The following is a 19,722-nucleotide window of genomic DNA, read 5'->3' as shown; positions in this document are numbered from 1 at the left end:
TTACTTTTTTTATGCATTCTTCCGTTGATCTGAGACTCGCATTTGCTCATTGTGCCGACGACTTCATCAACTGTACTTGCTTCATCAATGAAGACTTGATGCGCCATTTATTTGAGTATTTACACACTCAAGGGGGAGTGTTGCAGTCCTATTAGATTAGGAATGTGATTGTATAAATCCTAGTATATATTGGAATATCTCTTAGATTCCTATTAGGAGTTGATTACCTATTAAGAGTTGTAATCCTAAAAGGGTAAGGAATTAACCTTCCTTACTACTATAAATAAAGGAACAATGGGGTGGAATAACACACACCCACAATTACACATCTCTTTCTTCTCTCTCTATACTGCACCCTCTCTCTCTATATGGCATCCATAATTGTCTAGTAAATTATGCCTACAAAAATTTAGTTAATTAACTAAAATAATTTTGAAGTTTTTAATCGAAGTTAATTAACTAAATGTTGGGTTGATTTTAAATTAGTCTTTAACATTTTTTTAACAAACGATATTATTTATGCTAAGGAATTGGAGGAGTGAGTTAAGCCTCTTAATGGGCTACCAATAATGTGATTTAAATTCACTTTTGGTAACAATCAAACCTAAGACCTCTTAAAACCTAAATAATTAACTAACATGCAAAAATTAGTAGACCATCGGTGTTAAGCTAGGACTTTATTAACATAAGTGAATACGTTAAACCATTGTGACGACTCGTCCCGAAATAAAATATATTATATCCTGAAAGTGTGGAAATGACAATTTTGCCCTCGAATCGATGTGTTGTGAATGTATATCGGGCTAAGAAAATGGACCAATTACATTACTTCATATTTTCTTGGGTCCAATTAGAACTTTGGGTTGCTATTAGATCAATTGTTATCCCTAAAACCTTATGGCCAATCAAGGCCCTATTTCCTTTTATTTAGGCCAACCGGTGACCAATTTCATACACACACACACACACGTGCCCTTTTTCCTTCACACTCTCTCTAGTTCTTGAACTCTCTCTTTCCATACAACCCGAGCTCATAGCTCCCAAATCCTTTCAAAACCTCACAGATCGAGTGTAAGGTTAGTATTATCGTACTTCTCCCGACCCCATGAGTTGAGCCTTACCCTTGGTTTGAGGAGAGGACTGATAGAACTCGAGATACCCGAGCTCCGGCAAGGTGTGTAATTTTCTCCAACGTGATCGCGAAGGTTTTAGTTAGTTTTGAGGCTTAGTAAGGTAATTATTCAACTTCCCTAGGATGTTAGACTAGTTTTGGTTAAGTTTGGAAGTCGAAATAAGCTCGGTAGTGGGTTTGTAGGAATAGCCGGTTTTCAAGAAATTTTCCAGCCATTTTTATTGGATTTTGGAGTTTTAATAGGTATCGATGTGTTCTCCTTGTTGAAAGCTTTAAATCCATATAAATTTCATGAAATTTGGTTGAGAAATAAAGATATTAAGGTTTAAAGTTTTTCCAGAAACCGGCAAATGCAGCGGCGGCTAGCGACGGATTCCGGCAAACCACCGGAGAAGAAGATGAATATTCCATCAATTTTGATGGAATATACCTAACGGCGTCAAGTATATTTAACGGTATATTCTATTATTTAACAGAATATTCCCTAACGGCGTTAGGGTTACCGTCAGCGTGCCAGGCACGTGCCTTGGCCGGCGCGTGAAGGAGCGTGAGTTATCGGAATTTTTTTCTAAAAATATGGGGATGTTCGTGGTGTTGAGTAGGCCACGATGGTATATTCAAACACCTCAATTGAGCAACGTATGAGAAGATATTACATAGTTTTGAGTATGTGCTTAAAATTAATGTTAAAATAGTTGTTTCCCATATAGGTGAGACGTTTCCGGAGGACGAACGCAGTCAGGTGAGACTCGGGGGTTACGACCATGCCACATACCAGTGAGTGGGCTTTTGGTTTTTAATATATGTATATATGCCTTACGTTTTTCCCAGAAAAAAATTATTTAAATGATTTTGCATTTTAGATGCTATGTCAAATGCTTTATATTTTAGAATATGTATTAGTAGTTATGTATGTTAGTATTTGACGTTGTGGACGCTTAGGTAAGTTCCAGGTGAGTATATGTGTTATTGATTGTGAGTTGCATTATGATGGTTATATATAGATGCATTTAGAGCTCATAAACCTGCACCCCGGTGTTAGTGCTCCCGCCCATGGCCAAGGCATAGTCCTTCATGTGATGTTCACCTCCCGCACCTCACGCTCACCTTGGATCCAAGTTGGTGCACAACCCTGTCATACAGACCACAATAGATGGTTCCGACTCATAGGTGACCCGCGATTTATCGCACAGCCTTCACGTGATCGTAGCACTTGAGCGTACTTATTACACCTAGCCCTGTCGTACAGACCACATTAGATGGTTCCGACTCATGTGCAGGCATACTTGATGAGCTATAGGTTTAGCCGTACATGCCACAATAGGTGGATTCGGCTGGCATATCACTTTTCATTGATTTACTTCACTTGGTTTATTTATTCATTATGTTAAGATATTTGACATGGCATACATGTGGATTTTGGTATTTCAAGTATGGTTTCGATATATGTATTTATTTTATTTTCTGGGAAATTATATGGGTTTTACGACAAGGGATTATTATTTTTTGAAAAAGAGAAATGGTTTTGAAAAACTTTATTTTTGCCCACTCACACTTTTTGTTTTGCGCCTCTCCAAGTTCTAGGTAGGCTTGCTTATTGGTGGCTTACGAGGAGTTGACAGTGGTTCTGACAGACTGTAATCAATGTAGGATGATCTCTCTGGTATTGTATAATTAGTACTTGACCTACTAAACTGCACTTAGGTTACCTACGCTCTGAATAAGTGTAACTATACTTAAATATCTTCACTCACACTTACATATTTGTTTAGTGTAAATTAGTTAGTTTGATTTTTATTTACTCACATTTTCATATCCTTATCACTTCCGCATTGCGCACATGGCTACGTCACATTTGCGTGACGGCCAATTTGGTCTTTGTGTTTATCTCTGTTATCCAATTAAGGACATTTCCATCTAATTTCTGTAAAAAAAAAAATTATAAATTATTATAAACTTATTTATAAAATTATTTATTTGATTTAAAATATTTAAAAATTAAATTAAATTAAAAATTAGAAGAAAAATTATTCTCCTCCCAACTCCCTGACCTCTTCCCTAACGTTACCCCCTCTCTTTTCTATGTCACAACCTTACTCAGTTTTTAGATTGGAAGTTTTATCTCTTATATGTGTTATTTCTCATTGATTTGCATTTTTCTATAAAGAGAAAGAGTAATTATATCTCTTATGTTGTGGCCTATATTTAACTGAGGGGTGCAGCATGGTGAGAAAGAGAGTGGAGAATAGACTTGAGTAATTGTGTGTTCATTCTCCAGTCCTTATGCTTTTATTTATAGTAATAAGGATGAGAGAAACTTGCTCCAAGTCATACAAAGTCTATTAGGAAAGATCTTCTAGATCCTAAAGGATTCCTAATTTATCTCTACTTAGGATTTACACAATCACAATATGTATTAGAACATATGTCACAACACTCCCCTTTGAGTGTGCAAATACTCAAGTAGATGGCGCATCGGATCTTCAGGCAAATGTAGAAGCAGTTTGATGAAGTTGTCTCGTCTAGTAGGCACAAGTAATGAATGCGAGTCTCAAAACAAACGGAAGAATGCATGGGTGGTAAAACTCACAAAACCTCGCTATGACAAAACACAAGGCGGGACAAAAACTCATATTCAAAGGACAAAAGTGATAAGTTGCATTAAGTCAAAACTATACTTTTTTAGGACACATGTAGAGTGCTATCAAGGGTATGATCAACTCAGGATGGGTGCCTCGTCAAAACCTAGTCAGGTAGCAAAAATCCAGTGGGAAAAAATGCTTCTAAGCGTAGGGAAAAATAGTACATTAAGGTCAAGTGAGTATACTTTTGGATACTCCCCCCGAGTTTGACATAACTTCCAAATGAAACTACAAGCATTGCAAATGAGAAAGTTATGCATACCAATTACTCGAACAAGCTTCTGGAAGGTAGACTTCGACATTGATTCCATGTAGAGGTCAACAAGGTTGCTTGGGATCGGACTGCTTGACTTTAATCTTCTGATGCTCATGCTGATGTAGACATAATATGCTTGGTGTTGACTTGTTAGATGTATCATGATCTAATCGATATATACAATGTTGTCTTCATGGATCGTTGTTAGGACTAAACGATAGATGAAAATCGCAGGGAGTTCGAATATGCTTAACAAGAATTGTCAACCATATTTCTCACGTGATGAGATACAGTGAGTCTTGGAACGATTCAAAGGTTTCACAACTAAAGGTCTATATCACGGACCTCCAAGATATTGCGGTGTTCTTTAATGGTAAAGAAATAACCATTCGAGAATGTACCTTGTGTGGTCAAATAGATAATATGATTCAGTGAACCCCACAAGGTAGGCATCATTACGAATATCAAGGGGGCGTGATCTATTCTGAGATGCATAGGGATAGATAAACCTAAATCTGTAGTAACGGAAAAACGTCTTTAACACCAAATTTGGTGGTGGCATGTAGGCGCAGTGCTGCTTTATGCCAAAAGATTATCAGCACATAAGATGTCCGATCTAGTGCATTGAGCTACGTACAACAAACGCCAATTATACTTAGATATGGTTGCCTTATGTTCCAATATGGAACCTTATGCTCCATATCCTTTGTAAAGGTCTCATTTGCATCTAACGTATAGACGATCAAGGTATTCTCGGACGTAACACCTTCAGGGTCTAGTTCGACTGGTGGACCAAAATACCATTAGAACTAGCTTGAAACTTCAAGTCGAGGTCATGTTGAGTTTTCCCAAGATCATTTAACTTAAAGTTCAACTTTATGTGCGAGTCAGTTTTCTCAACTCTAGCAATTTCGAATTTTGTACACGCAGGGGCATATATCCCTAACTGATCAAATATTCACTTAGACTGGTATACCACATCCGCCCGGATAGTTCTACATCCGTAAAGTGAAGGCCATCAAAACCGAAAGGGTGTTCTTGTGGTATAGAACTATTTGAATAAGTACATGTAAGTCATTTGGAAACTCCATGTAGGTTTCATATCAGGATCCTAGAGATACTACAACCACATTTGTCATGCTGCAATCAATCATAGGGCGTGTGAGAAAAGCCTTGCGCCACAAGTCGTCATATCGCACTATTTAGTTCATCTCATTCATCATGAATTGATTCTTCTAGTTGACCAATCAGTTTTACATTAACACTAATCAATGGAACGCGGTTGGTTATCGTCGCTTTTCATTTATGTTGGTAGTTATCATATAAATGAAACATCATCTATGATAATCTCATTCCAATTTCATATCTCATCCAAACTAGTATACTGGACCAAGAACTTCAAGTCTCAGGAGTAATTCAGATTTAATCTCATGATATGGAAATGATTGAGACAACGATCGAGGGGAGGATTCATTTGTGCCATGTTTCTCCATTTTTGAGGAAGTGAATCCTTCAAACTAAGTGATCTACCACGCTTTTGGCGCAGGACAAATTGATTGGATAGCCGCCAATGTACGAGGGTAGGCCATAGTAGTGGCATTACTGCTTTCAGGGATGAAGGTACATCATACATTTGGCACATTCATCTTTGTAGGCACATTTGCATCTGGTATATGTGATCTCGTCACTTTTGCTAAATTAGAAGAAATGTCTTGTTAGACTCTGATGATCTAGATTGGGATCGAGGTGAGACATAGTGGGGACGTCCATGATAATTTGTGTCGTTCTTTAGGAACATTGACGTTCTTATCTCCCCATAACGGCAGGAAGACTGTTTCATAAAAGTGACAATCCGTAAAACAAGCGGTAAAGAGATTGCCTGTCAAAGGTTCTAAGTAACGAATTTTAAAAGGAGAATCATAACCGACATAGATTTCCATCCTTCTTTGAGAACCCTTTTTTTTTGTACGTATAGGGCCGCGTAAATGGCACATAGACTGCACAACCAAAGACGCGTAGATGCGATATGTTGGGTTCGTATCTAGTAATCAACTGACACACGCTTTATAAGGTTGGGTCGTAACTAGCCTTAAGCGGACCAACATGGCTGTTTGCAATATTGCATGGCCCCAAGCAGAGATTGGAAACTTGGTACGTATGACCAACGATCGCGTAATCATTTGAAGGCGTTTAATGAATTATGGGCATGAACATAGGGTACTTGATCTTCAACTTCAAAACCCAACCTCGTCATGGAATATCCATAGAAAGTTTTTGATGTAAATTATCCAACTTATCCAATCAAATAAATTTAATCATATAATCAGGGCGGTGAACCCTGAGCTTATTAATCTGAGCCACCAGTGTGGAAAATGCAGCTTGTGGATAATAGCCACACGTGTGATCAACATGTAGAAGCATTAACCAATACCATAAAGTATATAAATGGTTAGCAGGGTGGTTGAATCAATCCACAAATGTCCCCTTGAATCCTTTGTAGAAAAAATGGAGGGTGCTAAAGCATGGTATGCTTCCAGGTATGATGTCTTTACTTCTGTTAAGAGGATGCCCAAAATGGCACATTACAAATCATCCTAGATATCCCAATCGTACATCCATAGCGAAAATTCCCTTGAAATCTTAGGCTTCTGGCCGGCTACACAGTGGGCCTACATGCGTGTAATCCACTCGTTAGGCATTCCATATTCTCTAGAATATGCTTTTGGCCATATTCATAGGAAGTGCAAAGGAATTTCACTCCATTTTCTACATTGGTTTCAATATGGTAATAATTCTTTCAAATATCGTTAAAGCTAAAAAAAAAAAGCGTTCTTCCAGAACGAAGTGAGTATAAGGCTTCCCTTTATGGTAAAATTAGTACCCTTGGACAATATAGGGCAGTGCCATGCCCCATAATCAGGTTGGATAAGCCTGAAGGGGTTGTCAAGGGGTGACTAGGTATGAATTTAGCATAAAACCATACAACTAACTTCCCACAAAACATACCTAAGCATGAGTTAATTGTATTAGTCACATGTGGTAATTTTTGGTAATTAACTCTTATTCGAGAATAATAGTGACATCCAAACACCAATCTTAAATTCGTAAAATAAATTGTTACAAAGTAAACCAAATATACAAGGGGGTTCGGCCAATAGGCCTTCTATGTCAAATTTTGCTCTTTCAAATGTGTTAGGTGGATCAAAATTAGTCTCACGAATTGACTACGGGGATGGTACTCATCAACAACATTGGTAGGGGTACAGACAAGTGCAAAACGAATGATTTATTTCGTCAAAACGGAATTAGATTCTACATGATTGAGGTTCAGGAATATTATCCCTTATTCTTGAAGTTTTAGGTTTTTACTAAGGATCATGATGCGGGCATGATACCATATCTTGGCAGGCCCTAATTTTACCATATGTTGTAAAACAAACTCGAAATTAGATTGTGAGGGAGAGACAGACCCAGACTTGGGTTCGGTAGGCTCCAGTCGAAACTAAAGAGGTTTGTTCGGTACGCCTCTACCAAAGCAGAGCAATACCGTTTGGTGCACCTCTGCCAAAGCAGAACATGCCCTTTGGTGCATCTTTGTCGAAACAAAGCATGCATGTCGGTGCATCCCTGCCGAAGCAAGGCACCACCATTCGGTAGACTCCAGTCGAAACTGGGTTTAACCGTTCGGTACCTCTTAGCCGAATTGCTAGGGTGCCTTTCTCTCACAAGTGTGGTAGTAATCAGATCCAAGAATTTGATAAACTTCCACTCTCTATACTGCTACTTCAGGAGCAATTTAGATATAAAAGGACGAGAAAGATTTTCTTTCAGTTAAAATTCAATCGGATATAAACTTCATAATTGTATCTTTTCATGGACGTAAAAGGTTTCAATCATATCTTGCTTCGAGCAAGAATTCATCTTTGAATGATTTGAAACGGTTCATAGGAGCGAGTCAAAGAGCCATGGAGTCCTTGGTAGTGAGGTACTTCCATTTGATATGCTTTAAGCATTAGTCTTCAAATGAAGATCATGGCGGAGGCATATTCAGCTCTTCCACACCATAACAGGCTACAATGATTTCGCAACTAGTCGTAGTCAAGCGAGGTGTCACGTCTTGTATCCATATAAAGTAGTTTTTTTCCGAAACTTCCAAATAAGTGAAATCGAACTTGTTAGGGTTTGACAATACGCTGAATGGTGAAAACAAGAATATGATTGGTGTTTTAGGAAATAAAATTTCCATCAACATCAAAGTTAGAACATTCAGGTTCTAAGACATGGTTTGGTTTAAACAGATTTAAGCATGGAGAACTTCAGGTCTTAACATGAGTGTTGCGCATTAAGAAACTTTAGGTTTCTATGACACTTTTGTGAAATTTCGGGTTTGGAAGTATGAACTTCAAGTTCATAAAACTTGCAAACAAATGCAATATATACAAGACATAACATATAAAAAGAAAACAAATATATTAATAGTGGGTAGCTTTGGGACCTTTTGTGTGAAAGTTTAGGGAAACGACCCTAAAAAAGGTATATAGCTTCAAGTCCAAAAATTATTATTTTAATCAGCTTGACGGTGGGTCAGCAAGAAAAAAAAATTGGGTTAACAGAACTCAGGCCCAAATATGGGCTAAGAAAGAAAAAGTGAAAAACAACTCCTATTAAATGGGGTAGTTTTTCATGGGCTAAAGTAAATAGACCCAAAAGAAAACATTTTTTTTTTCACACGAATTGGACTACAGGTCCAACTTGAAAAAAAAAAAAAAAGGTTGAAAGCCCAGAAAAATAAAAGAATGAGCTCAAAGCCCGGAATAGGCTGATAGGCTGGCTATTAATGCAGCAGGTCTAAAAACCAAAACGGGTCACGAGGTCCTAAGCCCAACACTGGGGCTGTTTGTTGGGTGTGGTTCGAGAAAAGTACAGGCCCAAGGCCTCTAAGGCATGAGATCCGAGCCCATTTACGATAGGTGAGGGGTTTCGTCTGGAAACAATGGAGGCCAACGACGTCATAAGGGAAGGCAGCGAGCATGGTTCACAGAGGTCAAGGCCGTCGATCCATGCTTGTCCCCATAGAATCTCAAAAAACAAGATGGCAGAAGACAGCTGGAGAGGCTCCATGAATTGCAATGGGTGTCTAAAGAAATCCAATGAAGTGTTTCAACTGGGAAAATTGATCTCCATCGTCGAGATCGACGGTGGTGGACAACTTCTATATCACCATGGTCCTGCAATCATCCAGATTTGGTGATGGTTACGGATGCGGGCGCAATCCTCGATTCTGTCGAGGTGCAGGGGGTTAAGGGAATAAGACGTCATAAACAATGTAATTCCGTACGGTGGGGCCATGAGCTGCGTGGCCCAATTGGGCTTCGCGGCTTGGTACAACCGTGGGCTTCAAGCCATGGTGTAGACACAGGTCCAGCGTGAGCTCAGTGCTCAAGCATTGGGCTCCCATAAATTAGGCCCAAATCTGAAACATATATATCCATGTTTCCAAGCCCTAGTCAAGTTCTAGGGCTTGCTTTATTCTTTCTTTTTCTTGCTTATTCACACATATTCAATTCACATAATAGCAATATTATGGATATAATGCATAAAAAATTTATGTAGAATCTAAAATTCGTAAATCGTAACGTTGGGTCATGCATTATGGTGAAGGTTCATGCAATCAAGGTTGAAAAATATCAAGATAAACACCGTTGTTTTAGAAGAATATGGATTGCATGATGAATATTGTGAACGGGTTTGTAGAAGTTTCAATTTTGGTTTTCCATCTTCAAAGCTTGGATCATGTTCAACACAAGAAAAATAAATTTAATCAATAAAAGCATATGAATTCAATAAAATCAAAATTTAATCAATTAAAAATAATTGAAATGTAATACTCCCCTAATTGAAGACGAATAAAATCTCTTTAGCACAGCATGAAGAGCATGCTGATAACGTGTTGTGGTCTATATTTAATTGAGGCGTGCGGCATGGTGAGAAAGAGAGTGGAGAATAGACTTAAGGAATTGTGTGTTAATTCCTCAATCCTTGTGCATAAGAAGGAGAGAAACTTACTCCCCAAATAATACAAAGTCTATTAGGTAAGATCTTTTAGATCCCAAAGGATTCCTAATCTATCTCTACTTAAGATTTACACAATCACAATATGTATTAGAACATGTCACAACATCTTATAATTTTTTAGCATAGATTGAATGAGATGTCCTTAATTGGCTAACAGAAATAAACACAATGACTAAATTAGCCAAATCGAAAATACAGAAACTATATTGACCATATGAATATAATACAAGGACCATTTTGGCATTTAAGCCTAAAAAATATCCACCACCGGATCCAAAGTCCCAAGTTGAATTCTCCAGTTGCTCAATATCTTGCTTGTATCACACCAAAAAACATAATAAAAAAATAAAATAAAAAATAAAAAAAGGAAAAAGGATAAAAAGAAGATAAGACGTCCATGAGATTTGAACCTAAAAAAGAGACTACTAAAATAAATGACAATTGGCATGATAAAGCACCAACGAGTTTTACAACTGCCGGAAATCATAATCATGGAACAATTTGTCCAATGAAATTTTAATGAAATAAAAAACTGGAAGTTAAGGCATGGTGAAAAAAATAAGTACAAGTCATGCCAAGAATCGTAGTCAAAGGTCTCACTTCTTGTACGAGAACTAGGGTTCCACAAGCAACTAGCAAGAGAAATTATGTGTATTATATTATGAACAAGGTCAATTACGACCCGAAAAGGAAAAAAGAAAAAAAAAAGCCTTTTAACACATTTAACTACCAAATCTATCAAACATGTTGGTGCCTGTGGAGAATGCTTTACTGATCTACTCATCTATATCTGATTCAGTGTCTTGACTCTCTTTCGCAGGGCCTTCGATCGCACGATTTGATTGCCTTTGCCCTGGGACGATGCCCCTAACTGCTCCATAAAGAAAGTATATGTAGGTTACAAGCCACCACATATTTTATGTTCAGAGTAAATTGATTGTATCGATGTTTAACCCTAACCTAACTAAAACGTGTTTTTTCATTTAAAAATCATAGAAAAGAGTCACTAATATCTAGTCTTGAGATAGCGGCAAACTACAAATAAATTCCATTCATACCTGAAGCTACAATCTTCATGAAAAGTGCCTTTGCAAACTGTAATTCTCCTTGGTGTGAGCTGATGAATTTAGTCTGCAAATTAAGAATCTATCAGACCTCAATAATGCGCAACTCATACAAGCCTTAGCAGCTCAGCACTTGGAAGTTGTCAAAAGTAGAGTCATCATATTATTGTATAACTGAGATCTCAATAGTTATGGAGTGGCATCATAATGCCGAGAACAATTTGACAATAAATCAGTGTTTTCAGGAAAATACTATCAAACATGGTTAACACAACAATTCTTCCATAAGAACGTCAAAGATCCATGATGAGTAATTACCATTTGGCCATAAATAAAATCCACAGCTTGATCAAGTCGGACTTGATGTCTCTGAAAGAATGGACGCAGATGGTTCATATACAAATGCCTTGCTCCCTGTTACACAACAAGCTGTTAGCCAAGCTATCTAAGAGCTTAAAGAGTGCTATTTGTAGTATTTCTGGTCAGCCTTCACAAGATAAGAATAACTGAACATATGCAATGAACTTTGCCTTCACCTTCTGAAATTGTTTTTCCTTTTGGAATAAAAATTTAAAAAACAACAACTGGTATCTAATTAAAAAAGACATCGAGTTCATCAGAAAAGTAAATAATGGAAGTTTTCTCAAACTAAAACCGACAATACTATCAGACAAGAAATGCAAACTTGCACTAGAAACCAACTGCAATTTATCCATGCTTACATTTGAGGCTGGAAGTTGTAACCAAACAAGAAATGCAAACTTCATATGGTAGTAGAGCGGAAACCTAATGAAGTGTGGAAAAAAACCATCATTAGATTAGAATAATACATTCAGGAAAGCAGTAAAACAACTTTTTAAACTTGATATTACCACTTGCTAATTAGCAGCATTTTTCACATTGTTAAACGCATTTACAAATCCAGAAATATGAAAACAAATGCAACAATGAACTGTGCTTGTTTCCACGATACAATTGAATAGAGGAAGGAGAGGGAGAAGAGAAGGGATAATAAGGTAAAAATATGTGGTAGGCAATCTCATTTCCATTTCAAATTAAGGTCTGTCAAAAGAGTTATGACACCGCCTAATTAATAGAAGACAATGAAAATCAACTTAATATTATTTCCTAATCATAACCTTTTTCATATCATACTACCAATGAAATCCTAAAAGTACCTACTTCAAATACTTAGAACCAGGGAAAATCTAACCACTATGCATGTGAATAGACTATATATAAAGAGACAGATCTATGTTAAAACTTTCAGCAAATACATTATATTCATATATATGCAGATCTAATATCATGTTATATAGAAAAACTTTACCAGGAGAGAATTTTGTCTGAAAATACTTCTGCAACACTGAAAGATCCATAAGCTGCAAGTAGCAAGAAAAAATCACCATTAAAAAAACGAATAAAACAAACCCTGGAGAATGTAAATAAACTGTGAACTACTACACTGGATGGCAGTCAGCAGCTACAACTGGGAAAAAGACCCAAATACCTAAACAAGAAGCTTGCAGATCAGACCATTTTAACATATACACACATGAATAAAACCCTCTCTAGTCGTCCTGTATCTCCATGCCAACCTAGTACCTTAAGTTTCCCAAAGTTAGGTATCTAAAGGCATTGAACATGGAATGTAGGGTTCTTCAGCATATCATTTACTTGCTTTGTACCTTTTTATATCGTCCAGATAACAACTAGTAAGAGGGTCACCCAACTGTTTTTTTCCCCTAAAATTTCTTTTTGAAGGCTTTCTTAGGTTAACAGAATAAATCATTTTCCTGGAAATTCTTTGCATTTGCGATGCTGATCTCATAAAAGGTATAACTAAAATCAGACCTACACACAATTCATCGAAAACCCATTAACAATTCGTAAAATAAAATCGTAGCTTCAGTCAATTCATCGAAAACCGATCAACAATTCATTAGTGAGTGTCTAATTTCTCAAGCATATGCAAACACCGATATAGTAGTACACAAAAAATGACAGATAATGTATTTGGATTCTGGAAGAATATAAAATTGGTGAAATCGATTTCGAACCTGCCCAATAAAGAAGCATTCTTTGTTGCTCCTCTTGATCCTTCTTCTCAATAGCTTTAAACGTCGAGTAAACAGGTAAAGCAATCCCCACAGAGCAGCTGCACAAAAACCCATTACAGAAACAGTGAAAAAAAAAACATAAACCCTAAAACCTAGAAACTAATTAAGATAGAACAAAAGCCCCCAAAAGAGAAGTTTGCTTACCAAGCGGTCCGGACAAGGACGTTGGAACCAAAGGGGGAAAGCAGTACCCGCAATCCGACCTACACAAACCAGCGACGATTTTAGATTTTAAATGTTGAAGGAAAGATCAAACACGCAGAAGACAGAGAGAGAGAGAGATCGCTCACCTCGCTTGGTGGAGCCATGTTTACAGTGAAGTACGAGATATTTGGATTAGAGAGACCCAAAAAGACTTTAGCCCTTGTTTTCTTAAATGAGAAACGCCAAGGAAGTGACTTAGCATGGAATATGACCTTTTAATTCTTGGTTAAATCATATATTAACTTTAAATTTTGGCTAAATCTTAGTTTACTACCCTCATGTTTCGTGGTTTTCAACATTTAGTACATCTAGTTTTTTTCGTCCCAGAGTCATACCTAAAATGTTAATTTTGGGACAGTCTCATACATTCGTTAATCAAACTGTTAAGTCTGCTGTTAACTGATGACGTGGCACTTATGTGGACAATGACAGGGAGCCACGTTTCATTAAAAAAATATTAAAATAATTAATTAAATAAAGTATTAAAAAAAACAAGAAGGAAAAAACCCAAAACCCTTGCAAATCAAAACAACAAAATATTCCTATCAAATCATCCCCAAACACAATATTTCAATTCAATCCCCCACTCTTAAACCCTAAAGTTTAGTTCTTTCAGATCAAAAGGAAAACCCCAATTCAATTAGTTTCAAAGTTTCAGTAAAATTCAAACTGAAAGACGATGTTGAACTCAAACCACCACCAACCCCCATTTCCCTCCGACGCATGAGGCTGCGCAAGCCGTTGGTCCGGGTATAAGAGGCAGCGGCAGAGCAGCTGGAGGAGCGCCAGAGCAACTGGTTTATTGAATCCCGATCATCCCCTTCAATCGCAGTCGTCCCCTTTTTCCCTTCTCCCGAGGTCTCATCTTTTCAAATTCAGATCTCCTCCACTCAATTTCAAAACTACTTCCCAAAATCTCAACTTCCTATCTTCTCACTTTCTTATCAGATCCACATTTTCTTAGGAAACAAACACCTCGAGCTGATGCCTCCTCCTTCTCCTTCAACAATGTCAAGGTTCATCAAACTTCTCTCGCCTTTGCTTCTCGCTTTCCTTCTAGTCCAATTCACCACTACCGTCTATTCTTCCTCTCTGCTAGAGCCCTCACCTACTCCATTGTCGGAACTTGACGCCGATTCACCTTCACCACCATCTCCATCCCCAATTTCCCTCCCTCTATCTCCATATCCGTCGGCGAGGGTTCGGGCGTCCTCGAGCTGCTTGCCGATGAAGATGAGGCACTGCTGGTTCGGGGGGATGCCCTCCTTAGCTTGGATCTTGGCCTTGACATTATCGATGGTGTCAGAGGACTCTCTTTCTCTCTTTCTTCTCTCTGACTCTCTATCTCTCTCTTAATTTCTTGAAAGATTTGATGTTTGAATGTGTATGTGGTTTCAGTAAGCTTTTACCTCAGTGGAAGATCCAAGCTTTTGCACTGATGAAGGGAGGGAGAGAGTGTGGGGGTAGGGTTTTTTTTAAATACTGTAGACATCGAAATTTCGGTGAAATAAATGTTGATCAATAATTAAAATTTCAACATTCACGTGTCACATAAATTTTACACATAGCAGGTGACTCAACGAAAAATCGAGAATCATCAGAAAAGTCATCAAACAGGACACGTGTCAACGCCTGGCAGAAACGATTTATTTCATCTGAATAATATATTCAAAATTAGGCTTTGGAAAATTCTATAAATAGAAGCCATTTCATTCATTTTAGGGAACCAATTCATAACCAATTCACCTCACACCAAAACCTTGAAGCTTTGAAACTCCAAAGCTCCCAAGCAAATCCTGAAGGATCAAGAAAGCTTTCTTCGTACTTCGTCAACCCAACCTTCAAGATCAAGCTCCAACGACCCTTTGAAGGAACTTCCACCAATTCAAATCAAGCCCCGACGGCTCTTGAAGAAAGCGTTCATCGTTCATTATCCATTCATCCTAAGATCAAACCCCAACAACCCTTTGGATCAACAACATCAACAAATCCACACATCCAACCGTTTTTCAAGATAAAGCCCAAAAGCCCTTGAAGATCCATTCATCAACAGTTCATCAAGATCAAGCCCCAAAGGCCCTTGAAGATCCGTTCATCAACATTTCTTCAAGATAAAGCCCAAAAGCCCTTGAAGATCCGTTCATCCATCAACCATCAAGATCAAGCCTCAAAGGCCCCTTGAAGATCCGTTCATCAAAAGTTCTTCAAGATCAAGCCCAAAAGCCCTTGAAGATCCGTTCATCCATCAACCTTCAAGATCAAGCCCAAAAGGCCCCTTTGAAGAAACTTCCAACCATTCATCTGAGATCAAGCCTCGACGACCCTTGGATCAGCATCACAATTCACAAATCAACACCTTACGGAGATCGAATTAGAGGATCAAATTTGAGAGAGATTATAACCCCTAAATCATTAATACAAAATATTATTTTGTACACGTGTTCTTGTCTCGTTCATTTCAGGAATTTTCGTGTTTACAAATACTTTTATTTAATTAATTATTTTAATATTTTTAATGACACGTGGCGCCCAGTCATTGTCCACATATGCACCACGTCATCAGTTAATGACAAACTTAACAATTTGACTAACAGATGTATAAGACTGTCCCAAAATTAACGCTTTAGGTATGACTCTGGGACGAAAAAAACTTAATGTACTAAATGTTGAAAACCATGAAACATGAGGGTAGTAAACTGAGATTTACCCTTAAATTTTTAACCTAAAAATAGTTTTTCTCCCGAAATTATTAGAGAATGAAATTATCCTCTTTAAAGTAACTTTTTTAAAACAAAAATTATGTAGACTATCCTTATTTAATTTTATCAACATGCTAACCTAAAAATATTTAAATTCTGAATAAATATTTAAAAAAATAACTAAACGGACACTATAAAACTCGTGGAACACTATGAAAAAATATGAAAAACATGAAGAAAAAAAATATAATTATTTTAGCCTTTAGATTTAAATTTGGACCGTTAATTTTTTTTTATCATTAGATTTGATCATATTAGATCTTAACCATTGGATTCAATGAATTTATAAATATAAAACTAAAAAAAAACATATATGGTGGGCCAGCCCACTAACCCAGGGGGAATTTTGGGCTAAATTTGGTCAAAAAATGAGTTCTGTGTTAAAACTCATATTTGGTCCAAGGGTTGGAGCAAGTTAGGGTAGTTTTATAATCTAAAATTTGAGTTTTACTCTAAGGGTTGTAGTAGGTCTAAGCCTCAGCATCTCCAATGGAGATGTCAATAAAAACATGTCAGATATAAAATTGAAGGTTTCTGTGGCAATGTCAAATTTTCTTTTGCTCCAACCCATAACCGCTCTTCAAAACAAATAAATAAGAACTAATTTTCAACCACTTAGGACTACGGTTTAGTGATATTCCTCTTCACTTGTAAGTGAGAGATCTTAGGTTCGATTATCACCAAAGGAGAATTTGAACCATATTATTGCTATCTCATTGTGAGGCTTATCACACTCTTCCACCCCCTTAGTGTAAATAATATCGTTTATTAAAAAAAAAAACTAATTGTAATAATTTATCATTGGTACATTACTAGGACCCACACAAGAAAATATTTAAAAAATAGTTTGACATCTTTTCTCATATGTCAAATTTGGCATCACACAACAGGTATGTCAAATCCACATAGGATTGGCATATCGGTTGGAACTTATATCTGCCTTCAAATATTATTACATGGCATTTCACTTAGGATTTGGCATCCCCTTTGGAGTTGGTCTAAGTCACTTTATATTTTTGACACATTGTTTTATAATATGATCACGAAGACTATGCGAAAAATATGAGGTACCAGAGAGTCTCACATTTGAGAGACTCTTCTTGGCATTTCTCTTGCTAGATTTTTGATTTCTTTGACATGTAAAAAGACTAAAAATAACTTTGAGGTTTCAATTCTCTCTCCTCCTTAGAAAAACCAACCTAGAGAACTACATTCCTCCTTTTTATCCAAAGTAATGCTAGTTAGATCAATTTTTTAAATCATCACTATAAATTATATAATGTATTACTATTGAGAAATAAGCACGTTATCAATCCCTATTAAACTACTAGTGCCACATTAAAGCTTTAGAGAATTACATAGAGCTTCATTGCCGCCATCTCCAACTATTTCCAATTCTCTCTCTCTCACTCGCCCTAGTCCAAATACAACTAACGTCATCGCCATCTTCAATTTTTATATTTGTCTTTTGTTGAATCCAACATTGGTCATGGTAAAATATAAGTAATAGTATAAATATTTTAACTCTACTTTAATTAACACCGAAGTTTTTTGTAATAAAACTCCACACATGATTAATTATGCAGGTGGTAATTACCAAGTTGGAGATAGTATCGGTGTTGTTGGAAGTGAGCCTTCAACCCGTCTCTCTGATAATTCTATATGGTATCAGAGCCTAGGAGTGGGCTCGTACGTACTTCCACGTGATGGGTGGTCCCCTTGGCTCCGCACAATGATAGTGGGTCCCTTGGCCCTACGTGTACGGTGAGTCCCCTTGGCTCCACGTGGTTGCCGATGTGTGAATTTTCCACATGTGACCCACTAATTGGATCCCATGTGAGGGGGCGTTTTAATCCCACATCAGCTGTAGTAAAAGATAAGTAATAATTTAAATATCTTAAGCCCACTTTAACTACTATCGAGACCTTTTGTGATAAAACCTCATATCTGATGGATTGTACAGGTGGTAATTACCAAATTGAGGACAATATCGATTTTGTTGGAAGTGGGTATTCGGCCCGTCTCTCTGATAATTCTACATCTTTTTCTCCACCAAATGACTATGTCCTCCAAAAAACGCTCGAGAAGACTTGAGTAGGTGCTAGAAATTCTCAACGTGTTCTCGACTGGATATGGTCGAGAAAAGCTCGAGACGATGCGGAGAAAGAATACAGAGCCTTAAAGGTGCTATCCTGTTAGCAGAGGCGTCGCTGTCGACCTCCTCCAAGTGACAAATCACTCATGTACCACCTACTACATGATTCTTGTTGGCGACATAACTCCCCATGCCAGTGTTGGAACTCTGTGTCAGTTTAACGTTGTCTTTGACAAGCCTTGAATAGGCCTTCATGCTCTCTTAAATGAGTTGGTGATTGTTAGGCGTGTCGCTGTTGATCAAGACTAACAGATTGATTGGTTGTTTGTTTCAAGTTGCTTTTTTGCGCCACAAGTAATTCAACTTCATTATCAAAAGGATTATGCCATAGAGCGGTTAAATATGTTTAAGTTCTTTTCTATGCCTGGTGACAAGGGATTTGTATTTTCTTTATGTTGATACCAAGGGAGAACTACAAATATTGATCGAACTATAGCCAGTTGGCAATTCTCATGTAAATGTAAAGACAGAAAACAAGACACATTAGTTTGGAAAACAAAGCATTCACATTGATGAAACGTAAAGGCATGTTTAAATGTTTAAAAGGTAAATAACTTGAAGATAAATAATAAATACAAGCAATCGAGCACGATTTAAACCTATTTGGGCAAAGCCAGTTGGGCAAGTTCTTGCAAGTACAAGATGTATTTGGGAAAGAAAATTCAGTAAAAGAAATCGTTGTTGCGAAGAAAGTAGTAAAGCTATAAATATAATGAGGAAGTAGGCTGCAAAGATTTGAAATTTTTTGTATGTTGAGTTGAGTATCATTTTCTTCTTCATTTCTATTGCCTTTTCTAGAAACACCTCTTTCTTCCAGAGTAAGCCTTTCTCCTTTCAGTTCATTCTCCTTGATCCAAGTGGCTAATGTGATTGCTATCACAGGGTGAGTTTTCACTTGGATACTTGAGCTTTTATCCCGTTGAAACTACGAACTTGCGACTGGAAATTACTTTTTCTCTGTGAAACTTGACTAAGCAATATTCCTTTTGTGTGAAAGAGACTTTTTGCCACTCACAATTGCCACGTCATAAAGCACTTTTAAATTTTGGGTCGTGCACTGTTGATCTTCTGCATAAATTAATTACCCATTAAGCTGCAGACATAATTCGGTGTGTTGGGCCTTGGACTTCTATTTTAAGTCCAAATTATTCTCAGTTTGATATTAGTGGTGGTGGCGGGTGATGGTGATGGATATACGATGGTAGTGGTGGGGACGATGGTAGAGGGCGAGATGCAGGTGATTGTGGTCATGATGAGACGGTGATGGTGGTGTTGGTTGTAGCGATGGTGAGTCGATGGAGGTGGTGATAGCCAT

General features: G+C 37.4%; 1 protein-coding gene across 1 annotated transcript; it reads right to left on the bottom strand.

The window, feature by feature from the left end:
* Window positions 1–10,508: 10,508 nt before the first annotated feature.
* LOC126587306 (HVA22-like protein k) lies at window positions 10,509–13,689 on the bottom strand. Its single transcript, XM_050252346.1, has 8 exons — window positions 13,580–13,689; window positions 13,434–13,492; window positions 13,230–13,327; window positions 12,500–12,551; window positions 11,892–11,955; window positions 11,488–11,583; window positions 11,164–11,236; window positions 10,509–10,976 (listed from the first exon to the last, which is right to left on the bottom strand). Exons 1-8 carry the CDS (start codon window positions 13,595–13,597, stop codon window positions 10,882–10,884), a joined length of 555 nt encoding a protein of 184 aa, XP_050108303.1. The 5' UTR covers window positions 13,598–13,689; the 3' UTR covers window positions 10,509–10,881.
* Window positions 13,690–19,722: the final 6,033 nt, after the last annotated feature.

Source organism: Malus sylvestris, chromosome 10, assembly GCF_916048215.2.
Source record: "Malus sylvestris chromosome 10, drMalSylv7.2, whole genome shotgun sequence".
NCBI classification, from domain to species: Eukaryota; Viridiplantae; Streptophyta; class Magnoliopsida; order Rosales; family Rosaceae; genus Malus; species Malus sylvestris.
Note: the sequence above shows the minus strand (reverse complement) of the source record. Positions and strands in the feature narration are given on the sequence as shown.